At 40.4% G+C, this 11,318-nt stretch overlaps 1 protein-coding gene across 2 annotated transcripts; it reads left to right on the top strand.

Annotated features, from left to right (window-relative positions):
* The first annotated feature begins 1,511 nt into the window (after positions 1–1,511).
* On the top strand, positions 1,512–11,004 carry slc6a1a (solute carrier family 6 member 1a). 2 transcript variants are annotated; one of them, XM_044352708.1, is made up of 15 exons: positions 1,512–1,833; positions 2,877–3,261; positions 3,505–3,636; positions 3,847–3,947; positions 4,128–4,237; positions 4,399–4,531; positions 5,224–5,358; positions 5,458–5,561; positions 6,218–6,342; positions 6,533–6,645; positions 7,302–7,433; positions 7,702–7,804; positions 8,111–8,211; positions 8,375–8,542; positions 8,698–11,004. In XM_044352708.1, exons 2-15 carry the CDS (start codon positions 3,030–3,032, stop codon positions 9,157–9,159), a joined length of 2,151 nt encoding a protein of 716 aa, XP_044208643.1. In that variant the 5' UTR covers positions 1,512–1,833; positions 2,877–3,029; the 3' UTR covers positions 9,160–11,004. The 2 variants fall into 2 exon arrangements, with proteins under 2 accessions (XP_044208643.1, XP_044208644.1); XM_044352709.1 differs by lacking the exon at positions 1,512–1,833 and adding an exon at positions 2,228–2,310.
* The last annotated feature ends 314 nt before the right edge of the window (positions 11,005–11,318 follow it).

The raw sequence follows: 11,318 nt of genomic DNA, 5'->3' as shown, positions 1-11,318 counted from the left end.
ATTGGACATGCCTGTGTGCTCCATCAGCAGGTGTATAAATATGTGTCATGTTTCACACCCCATATCCGCAGGGACGGCATCCCAGATGGGCTTTTAAATGCTGCATTTCATGTGGTATCATTTAGTAGGTTAGTTCACCCCTCATTGGTTTTGCCATCTGGTGCCCTCTCAGCCTGTGATGGGAACACACTGAAGTCTAAATGCTCCTGATCTCATTGCTAGAGCATTTCCAGCAGTTTACACCACAGTCAGGATGCACTCACTCCACCTCAACTTAGTGACATTTAAAAAAAAAAAAGTGCACCTACATGTTCTGATTTTTCAGCAGGAGACTAAATGATGCCAGGCAACACGTGTGGAGTTTGCAAACAAAACTACAAGTATGGAGACAAACTACAAAGCCTTCAAATGTGGTGAAGTAAGACGTTAAAGTGCAGATAAGTAGAAGCCAACATTACATCACTGTTCACGTAAGAAAAACAGCTGATCTAAAGGGAAAAACGTGCGCTTAAATATTCAAGTAAATCAAACAAGTGGGCCTAAATACCGGCTGCGAATCACTTACCGCTGCACTTACAATTGACGAACTGCTCCTTAAAGAAGTGTTTCGCTCTTGTCTTTCACTTTCCGGATGGTTTTTCTTTAGAAAAAAAGAAGAAAAAACACAAAAAAAATCCGCGACTGGATCCACTCTTCGCTGATTTGCTGCACATGTGAACTGATTTTTTTCCCCCGCTTTGTGTTTTTTTTTCTTCCAATCTTTAAACATTTTTCCTTTTCTTTCTTTCATTTTTCTTGTTTTTTAAATTGTGAATAAGCTTATTCCACGAGTTTACTCTTCTCATATCATCCCCTCATTTGTGGAAGACGTCGGGCTTTGGACGATTACAGGCAGAGTTAGACAAGCAGCCAATGTTCCCTCCCTTTATTGACGGGCTCCCTTTATCACAATTTGCCAGATTTGCAGACAGCCGCTGACTGGCCTCACCTTCCAAATACACGCGTTCGGACCTGATAATGATGCTTACATTACCCTCCATATGGTTTCATTTTGCACTTCGACAATACATTATGGAGGGGAGGATGGGGTGCTCTTTTTGTGGGGAGGTCGAGGGGGGGTCCTATTTTGTAGTGTTGGGCGCAGAGACAATGACATTTTTTTTAAGCAGTTGACTCTTTAAAGTGTGTGAAATAAAGATTCAGAAAGCCCCAAAATTGACCAATATTTATCACTTTGAAATGGGATAATTTATCATTTTCATTCAGTTTCCATAGATTGCAAAACTTGCTTGCCTAGCTATTGGAGATGATGGCAAAAAAACGTGAATACCTCGTTATTGATATTTATTAAAACGAGGTAAAAGAGTAAAACAAATTGAAATGTTAAAAAAACAAACATGCTGCAAGTGCGATGTCAGTGTAGCCTATAGATGAGGATGGGGATGAAGAGGAGGAGGAGGGGTGGGGGGGGGGCGACTTTGAGATGACATTGAGGCTGTGTAGATGGGAGTTGAGTCTCTGGTTGTTGATGTTAGACAGTCGCACAAGGCGAAGCGGCTGCTGCCCGTGTTGATTCAGCCTCCTCCTCCTCCTCCTCTTCCTCCTCCTCTTCCTCCTCCTGGTCTTCAGCACTGCTCCCCGCTGGACAGCTCCTGCTTGGACACCTCTAACGCTGCATGGTCCCTTTAAGTCTTTTAATGGAAGTAAAATCTATTTATGTTCCAAGAAATATTGGGAGTTTACAACTTCGCCCACAGGAGGAATCTACGGATACCTCGTTTCGAGATTTGTGGCAGGCAGCGTATCCTCGGCGGCACAGATCACAGATTCATTGTGAGTAAACTGGCTGCTGAATTCCTGCGTCTGTCTGTGCGTGTGTGCGTGTTTGAACCCTCATACAAACGAGACTCCTTAATGTATGATTCATTCTTTCATTTTTGTCTTTGCAGCGATGGTGACTGTGATTAAATTGTGAATGAGACTATCAATATGTTGCTGGGGTCAATGTAATGACTGCATGATGAGCTCTGCACCTACACGCTATAGTCAATTAAATGCAGAATTGATTACTGGTGTCTAGTCTATTGGATGATGCAAATGTGGCATTCTCATGTGTTTAATAAAGCGTTTGGTTCTCAGTTAATCGGTTAGAATGGGGTGGCTATTTGTGCAGCCTGATGCGTAAAGCTTTTACGCATTGGACATCCCTTTGTCTCCACTGTGCGTTTTGTGTTCCAGTTTGTTTGAGACCTCTCTGTATCCCTGCTGTTCAATTTCCCTGCTGTGGATAACTGTTAGGAGAATCTGCAGGTGGTAATTGGTGGACTCCACTTCATTACACTTAATTCTCATAGGCTATTTGGTATTGCTACGGTGCGTTTTGCGCTTGAAGTGTACGTTTTGGATCCTGTCGTTTGTCTTAAAGTTTTCCTTTTTTCGTTGATGTTAGTAATGTCATTTATTTATATATTTATTTATTTGGTTTATTTAATTGCAGACTTTGTTTAGCCTATCATGTGTGTAATGATCTGGCTTTGGCTGCTGTTAATTTACGCGCAATCTGTCGTCTGTGTTTTACTTATGGGAGCAAGTCCAGCATGACTTTGCCATCGATGGTTTTTGGTGTTTGTTGATTCTGATATGAATGAAAATTTTGTCAGGGAACCAAATGTTCATGAGATGCTTTAGTCTGCGTTTTTAAATGCACATTCCAGAGTAAACAGTATATATTTGAATTTAATTGATATTGTTTTATTGTACCTGCCGGGGAGTAAATGGATGTAGTGCTAAATGTTCATATTTGCTTCCTAAGTAACCACATTTTCAGCGCCTCCTGGAGAAAAAAAAACGACCAATTACTCTATTCACGATTCCAGGTTAACGGCGACTGACGAGCCGTGCGCGCACAGGCTGCATCTCCAGACATTTGGTCCAAAGGTTAGGTCTGAAAAACCGCGAAGCTGCTGTCTACGTGGACCGGTGCTGAAGCCTCCCGTCCGACTGCCAGGACCTCTGCCAAATCCAGAGAGATGGCGACGAACGGCACCAAAACGGATGGACAAGTCACAGAACTAAACGAGGTGGCCACTAATAATGACAAACCCAAGTCACTGGACGTGAAACCCGAAAAGCAGAAAAAGGAGTTGCCTGATAGAGAAACATGGGCGGGAAAATTTGATTTCCTCCTGTCGTGTGTGGGTTATGCAATTGGACTGGGAAACGTATGGAGATTTCCCTATCTCTGTGGAAAAAACGGTGGAGGTAAACATGATTTTTTTTTCACTGCTAATTTAAGCAAACTGCACGGCCCATTCAGCTCCAAGACGCACATAGTCGAGCTTATCTAATTGACCGTGTAGATGACATGAAAAGAATATCACCTACATTTGCAACCCTAATTAATTGACGTTGTGCTGTGGTGTTTTAAGTAATGCATCAGTGCAGTTTTAGCCTGAGATTGGTCATTTTTTTCATGCATAACTTGATCTACTTTCGTCCATCCAGGAGCCTTCTTGATTCCCTATTTTTTGACTCTCATATTTGCTGGGGTCCCCTTGTTTCTACTGGAATGCTCCCTTGGTCAATACACCTCAATTGGAGGGCTTGGTGTGTGGAAACTGGCTCCTATGTTTAAAGGTATATTTCACTTAAACCAAACATTTCTGGAAATTTGTTTCTTAATACCATATAAGAAATAATCTTTATTTTGCAATAATCCATGCTGGAAAAATATATTTATATAGTATTTGGTGTTTTTGTAGAAATAATTATGACTATGGGGATTTATGGAGGCCACACATCCAGTGATAGTTTTACTACACTGCCTTATTCGTTTCTGTATGATAGGTGTGGGCCTTGCAGCAGCTGTCCTGTCCTTCTGGCTTAACATTTACTACATTGTAATCATTGCCTGGGCTATTTACTACCTGTACAACTCCTTCTCCTCTGTAAGTATAATCATACAGTGTACATACAGTGTATTACTTCATAAAAAGCTGAAACCAGCATAGGGTCAAGGTTGTTATATCATCAGGAATTGTAGAGTGTGATACCTGTAAGAAATGACAAATCCCTAAATATGTCAAAGAGGAGAACAAAAAAAACCCACTATAATTTCTGTTTTTCAGGATCTTCCATGGAGCTCATGTAACAATCCATGGAACACAGAGAAATGTTATACAAACTACTCCATTACAGATACCACCAATCTCACCAGTGCAGTAGTGGAGTTTTGGGAGTAAGATATTGACTTGCTTTCTTTTGCTTTCACAACAGCAGAGCTTTAAAGTATCCTGCATGCATCCCCGAGATACATAAAAGACAGCCACCTCTGCTGCATGGTTATTTCTGTGTGTGTGTGTGTGTAATAGTCTTATTGTTGCTCGCTCTGACTTATAGGCGCAACGTGCATGAAATGACCGATGGCTTGGAAAAACCAGGCCAGATTCGAGTGCCACTGGCAATAACGCTGGCCATCGCTTGGGTCCTTGTGTACTTCTGTATCTGGAAAGGGGTTGGCTGGACAGGGAAGGTAAGATGTTTGCCAGATTTGGGTATCCAAGACCTCTTATGCTATACTGATTCCCAAATAGAGGCAGTATGTGACAGCAATGCAATATTAATCAGTCTAATATCACCTCATCAATCATTTAGATTGCAGTCAGCATTGTCCAGATTGATTTTTAAAATAAGGGAAGAAGGCATCAAACACTCATGTTCACTAATCCAGCTCCGCCTCATGGTGGCTCCTCTAATTCCAATTCTCCTGACACAGTGTCTATACTGAGTGTGGATTCATGATAGGAGGAGCAACAGCCATACGCTACAATCTGGTTTTGTCCTCTCTCTTCACTTGAAGCAGTTTCCCTCCCTTGTGGTGCCACATTTCGAAAGTCTATTGCATCACGTGACCATGGCGAATAAAATTTGTTTTGGTCACAAAGTACCCCATCCCCCTGCACATTTTGCTCACAAATTGCTTACACAGTTTCGTAAACGCACAGAGACAGAGGGAGCTGATTCAAAGTGAAGCTGCAGTGGTTTCTTTGCTGGATATTTGGTCTCTCCATCTGTTTTGTTTTTGTTTTTGTTTTTTTTTGTCTGAAATAGACTGAGGGAAATGTCTTTCTGAAAAATCAGAAATTTACAAATTCTGTCTGCATCATAAATTTTGTGTAAGATGCAGTGATGTTGCCCTGCTAATAACCGTCTCACATTTTATAGGTTGTTTACTTCTCGGCTACATATCCCTACTTCATGCTGTTTATTCTCTTCATCCGTGGGGTGACTCTACCTGGAGCTAAAGAGGGAATTCTCTTCTATATCACCCCTGACTTTGAAAAACTCAAAGAATCTGGGGTAATGACATATTATTACGTGATTCATAACTATGCACTGCATGCATGAGTGAGCAAAGCTCAGCCCTCACACAGCTAAATGTGTGTGTTTTTTTGTCAGGTATGGCTAGATGCAGCAACCCAGATCTTTTTTTCCTACGGATTGGGATTGGGGTCACTTATAGCTCTGGGCAGCTATAACCCTTTCAATAACAATGTTTACAGGTAAGACTGGTGATGTTTCATGAATAGGAGATCATCTATGAGACAGAGAATTCTGCTGAATTTAATATAACAGTGCAAATTGTAATAACAGCTGAAGATGACATTAATTAAATTGCTGCTATCTTATTATATTATACGCCCCCTATTAAAGACCCATATTCAAGGGTACTGCTTAAGAGCCCTTAATGGGTCCTATTAATGTGAGTTACTGGCATGAATATAATAAAAATCTAAGGGAAAGACTCTTCCTTGCTCTGGGTGTGCGTGCAAATAACTGTGATTGCAAAGCCTGAGTGTTTTCTCCAGCAGCCCCATGGTTCTGGGTCACATAAACAATCAGTTACATAAAAATAGTTGCATTCATTTTGTGTGCTTGTTTCAAATGGATCTATGTCCCGACCTCTATATCTATTAGGATTCTTATTATTTAATATTAAATTAAATCTCTTTATATCTGTCTTAAAGAATAAAAAATAGGTTTTTGTCAAACGTGTATGGGCAAAAGGAGTAAATTGCAGCAATGTATGATCTCAGCTGTTCTTTCAGATCTCAGTCTCACGTGCAGACTATTTTCAGGAAGCTCAATACAGAAAAATAATAATACAAGTCAACTTAAATCTTTGACAACAGGCCTATTCTATATTTCCTCTCTCCAGAGACTCTATTATTGTGTGCTGCATCAACTCATGTACCAGCATGTTTGCTGGCTTTGTAATCTTCTCTATTGTTGGCTTCATGGCACATGTGACAAAGAAAGACATTGCCGACGTAGCAGCTTCAGGTAACTACGGATTGCATATATGCCTTCTTCTGTAAATGTTCTGTCACTGCAAACAAAAAAGGTGCACTGTCATTGATGCTGACTGCTAAACACAGCTTTTGTCATTACATTTACATTATAATATATGTCTGCAGTTATATGAGAGTGCTATAAGTAACCCTGATGAAATTTTTTCCTGTTTACTCTCCAGGTCCTGGCTTAGCTTTTCTGGCCTACCCAGAGGCTGTAACCCAGTTGCCTGTGTCTCCTCTCTGGGCCATTCTGTTCTTCTCCATGCTGCTCATGCTGGGGATAGACAGCCAGGTAAGGGGCTTGGAGATGATCTGCTCATGGGCTGACCTAAATATTTAAATGCAGGTACATATCATGCAGCTCACCCCTGCTCTCTGCATGATAAGCATGCAATTTGCTTCTTGTGGACAGATATAGCTGAGCTTTGACATCAGCTGTCAAGTCTTTTTAATGCAACTTTATCACCTCCATGTGCCTGCAGGTTCCGCTGTCTGTGTGTATCTTTATTTTGTGTATGATATTTGGGTTCGAATAAGGCCACAGAAACTAGAAAAATATATATACAGGCAGCCATACACCGGCTATGACCACCAGCACTTTAAAGTAAATGACATAAATCATAACCATATTCTAAATGTCATAGCAACAGCACTTTTGCATATCAGGGCTATTACCAAAATGGCCCCCAAGAAGTGGTCATTCAAAAGATTATGTTAGTGTTTTTGTCTCATGGTTTGGTGCACACTACAATTCTTTGTCATCAGTCAGCGTAAGCCCAAAAATGAAGCTTCGGAAAACAATATATTTTGCCAATTATTCACAGTGGTCTATGTTAGAATAGAAAATATATATTAAAATATATGTATGTAGAAATAAGCAGCAAGGTGCAAATATTGCACACAGTCACACTTGATGCTTAATATTGTTTCTATGATTCTGTTCTTCAGTTCTGCACTGTTGAAGGCTTCATCACTGCTCTGGTGGATGAATTTCCCAGAGCTCTTAGGGGTAGACGAGAGCTCTTCATCGCAGTTGTCTGTCTGGTGTCCTATGTGATCGGACTTTCAAACATCACACAGGTACAACAGGGCAGCTCTCCCATGTTGCCGACTACTCACTATCAATGGCACAATATTAAACAATACTTCAGCATGAAAATCAATAGGAGAATTGAAAGATGTAAGATGTGATTAAGTCTATGAATCTAAGTAGTGGACAAGAGCCAATTTAGAATAGTAGATTTTCTGACTTGTTCTCTTAATGGCAATTAATCCATTACCATGTTATGTTATGCTGTATCTGCACATAGAGTCTTTCTGTAACACTGATCCATTTTTCTGTAACCAGGGTGGAATCTATGTGTTCAAACTGTTTGACTACTACTCTGCCAGTGGAATGTGTCTGCTGTTCTTGGTCTTCTTTGAATGCATCTCCATATCCTGGTGCTACGGTGTGTATCATCAATATTTCATCAAATATAGCAAAAAAAAAGGAACAAATTATCATTATGTTATCTTTCCAATTAAATTAAGTTGTTGAAATATGGCACATATGAAAAGTCGGGGGAAATATGAAGGTTAGAAAACGTCATACCTATCCAGAGATGTTCGCGCAGCCTCAAACGCTGTTCAGCCTCAAGGTCATGAGCACTCGTGTGTTCCACCTCGCCATCCTCATCATCATGCATGGCAGACCAGCAGCAAATTGAAATAAATTGGATATGAATATTTTGATCATAGATTCATTTGTCTCGCAGGTGTGAACAAGTTCTACGACAACATCCAGGAGATGATTGGCTACAAGCCTTGTATATGGTGGAAGCTGTGCTGGGTCGTGTTCACCCCTCTCATCGTCGGTGTGAGTAGTCTGAACTAATACAACAGTACATCTAAAGTCATGACATGAAAAATGAAACAATAAATAAAGTCAATATTATCTGCCTGCAGCCATGTCAGGCTGAGACAGTGGTGCCTGTAGTCAGTGGTGTCAGGATGTATAAAGCGTCTCATGTCTCCCACAGGGGGTGTTCTTGTTCAGTGCCATACAAATGGTTCCTCTCACAATGGGAGACTACGTGTTCCCTGGCTGGGGTCAGGGAGTAGGCTGGCTCATGGCGCTGTCCTCCATGGTTCTCATACCAGGATACATGGTCTATATGTATCTCGGACTCAAGGGAACTTACAAAGAGGTAAGAAGTGAGCTGTCTGTTGGGTTTGTTGGGTGATGGGAACAGGTTTTGCTACCTTGTGTTGCCAGATTTTTTGGGATCTGGTTGTTTGCTTTTCTACCCATAAACTAATGCTTTCTGTTATGTAAGTAATTTGCGTTGTTCTTCTGTCCCAGCGACTTCGGATAATGCTTCAGCCTCCCGCAGTTGTCAGGCGACCTCAGGAGAATGGACCTGAGCAGCAGGCGGAGACCAACGCCGCTAATCTCTCCAGCCCTGCCAATCCAGCCAATCCCGCCAGCCCTGCCAACCCAGCTCCCGCAAACCCCGCCAGCCCAACCAGTCCAGCTCCTGTCAACTCAACCAGCCCTGTGAGCCCCACTAACCCGGCTCCTCCACCAGCTAATCCAGGCACCGCTGCTAGCCCGGTGAACCCAGCCACTAGTCCCACCATCTCTACCACCATCACCACCACCATCACCACCACCACCACCGCAGCAAGTCCGGCTAATCCCACCACCACAACAGTTAGCCCAACCAGCCCACCGCCCAACCCAGCTAGCCCAACGGAGCCTGTTAACCCCCCAAACCCAACAAGTCCAATCTCTAACCTGACCAATGCGGAGGCCAACGTGTAGACAACAAAGAAACCCTCATGGAGCATGTAGACAAAAGAGAACATTACAAAGGACTTCCAAGATTTTAATTGATTCACCTACCTCCAGGGGCAATATGTGATCAAAACAGATTTTCGAACCATTGTTTAATTTTTCTGCATTTGTAAAACCAAGCCAATGATGTCTTATTGTTGGTTTGCATTCTGAAAACAATATCAAAGACTGTTAGTGTTCACAAATACAACCATAAATCTGAATAAAAAATGTAAACATACTGTGTAATACTGTGAGAAAAGAAAAAAACATAGAGATATAGATTAGAGATTTGTTGAATATCTTCATGAATCAAGTAAATACCGTGTGAATATAGTAGATGAAGTAGTGAACAAAATTGACATCATTGAAGAGTGCGAGGGATGGCGTCAATTTTATTGTGGATGTTTACTAAACCTCACGCAGTTGTCTCTTTTCCAAACGTTGCACTCTGTGAGGTAAACTACAAGCCACAAGGCGAACAGAGGGAGCTCTGAGTAAGCACAATGCCAATAAGAAGTTCATGTTTAGGAGTAATCTGGAGCAATCCAGTATTTGTTGCAAAAGATTTTGTGTGTGAGAGAGACTGTTATTTTTCCTTCCTTTTTTTTCAGTAAAAAAAAAATAAGAGAAAACTTTTATGTGATCGAAACATTTTTAGAATTATTTTTAGGATGTTTTATACTATATGTGTTGTGATGGAGGACCAAAATCAATAGGCAGACAAAAGCAAAAACTATGCCAGTTAGTGGTTGGCAAAGCACCGGGTACAAAGAAGTACAAAAAAAAAAAAAAAAAAAAAAAAAAAAAAGCACAGGGTTAGAAAAGTGATTTCCAAACAATGACTATCCCTTAATGCTGACAGTCAATCCTGTTTACGTTTTGCATGCTTTCCTCAGGAACATCAGTGGAAAATTTCTGAAATGTCTCCTGACAAACGAAAAAAAAAAAGAAGAAGAAGAAGAAGAACAGAGAAGGCCTTAAGCCAATACACCAATTTCAGCTAAGCCATAGTCTGTTTACATGACTGGGCAGAACTACAAAATACCACTTTGTATGCTAGCACAAAAACCTGGACCAACTCTGTGTTTGAGTACAGTCATTATTTTTTCTTTATGTGTAATGATCAATCATAGTTTGATCAATATGTATTCAGCAATACATATGTAGATGTATAAGTGCAGGCCAGTAAGCAAGTGGTCTGTTTCTCTTTTTGTTTATGTTGTCTTTGCTTTACTGGTGAAAAGCACAAAGCTTTAATTTCCCCAGACTTTTGCCATGGCGTGTTAGGACAATGTTAGTTTGCTTCTATGGCAGCTACTGTGAAAGGCATCTGGTTGAACAGAACATGTTTACTATGAAAAGCAAAACAACTGAGCGAAAATGTGAAATGGCTACAGTTCATGTCCTGTGAATTTTGTATAAAGTTACTCTACCACAGTTTTCTCTGGAACTTTGTTGTAAAACTGTACCGTGTAAAACATGTAACTGTGAATGTCTGTAATACATTGGAAGTTATTGTCTAAATGTTGAAAAAATGGAGTTGCTGTTTTCTGCAATAATATTTTGATCACAGAAGCTAAAGCACATATCTTACAGAAATATACGAAATGATGATGACGATGAAGATACTGACGATTATATTAAAAATAGAAACTATGTCTAGTAAAACAATATTGTTTTGTATATTTTTAACTGTCTCACTGCCTAATGTAAAACATAATATAAACATGATATGTATCTAAATGGTGTCACATGATAAAGCACGATTGTTATGTTATACAAACAGAAAAAGACTGAAAAAATAAAGAATTATAGAAAATATAAATACAATACATGCCTGGCATATGTCCCTTATAGCATGTGTGTTTAAAGTAGCGGTCCCATGCTTTTCAAAGCTGTTATCAGGGAATTAGGTCAATCCAACTATCCTATCAAAAGATGCACGCTGCGCTGAACCCTCCTGCAGTAATTGGCTATTGTTCCTTTTCTTGTAAATAAACCCTGTTGTTATCCATAGAGTATTTCTACTATCACATTTGAGAAAATGTGAAACCAATAAGATTACAAGCAGGGATTAAGTTAAAAAAAAATGTGTTGTATATCTGGGTTCATTTTTTGTTTATTTTGAATGAGGCCAGGTGGGA

Source organism: Thunnus albacares, chromosome 5 (genome assembly GCF_914725855.1).
Source record: "Thunnus albacares chromosome 5, fThuAlb1.1, whole genome shotgun sequence".
In the NCBI taxonomy this organism is placed as follows: domain Eukaryota; kingdom Metazoa; phylum Chordata; class Actinopteri; order Scombriformes; family Scombridae; genus Thunnus; species Thunnus albacares.
Note: the sequence above shows the minus strand (reverse complement) of the source record. Positions and strands in the feature narration are given on the sequence as shown.

Excerpts from the sequence above, each read along its gene's own strand:
- slc6a1a (XM_044352708.1), top strand. The coding sequence starts at position 3,030 with ATGGCGACGAACGGCACCAAAACGGATGGACAAGTCACAGAACTAAAC. Across the intron at positions 7,434-7,701 it reads GACTTTCAAACATCACACAG|GGTGGAATCTATGTGTTCAA; the intron begins GTACAACAGGGC and ends TTCTGTAACCAG. Across the intron at positions 8,212-8,374 it reads TCACCCCTCTCATCGTCGGT|GGGGTGTTCTTGTTCAGTGC; the intron begins GTGAGTAGTCTG and ends TGTCTCCCACAG.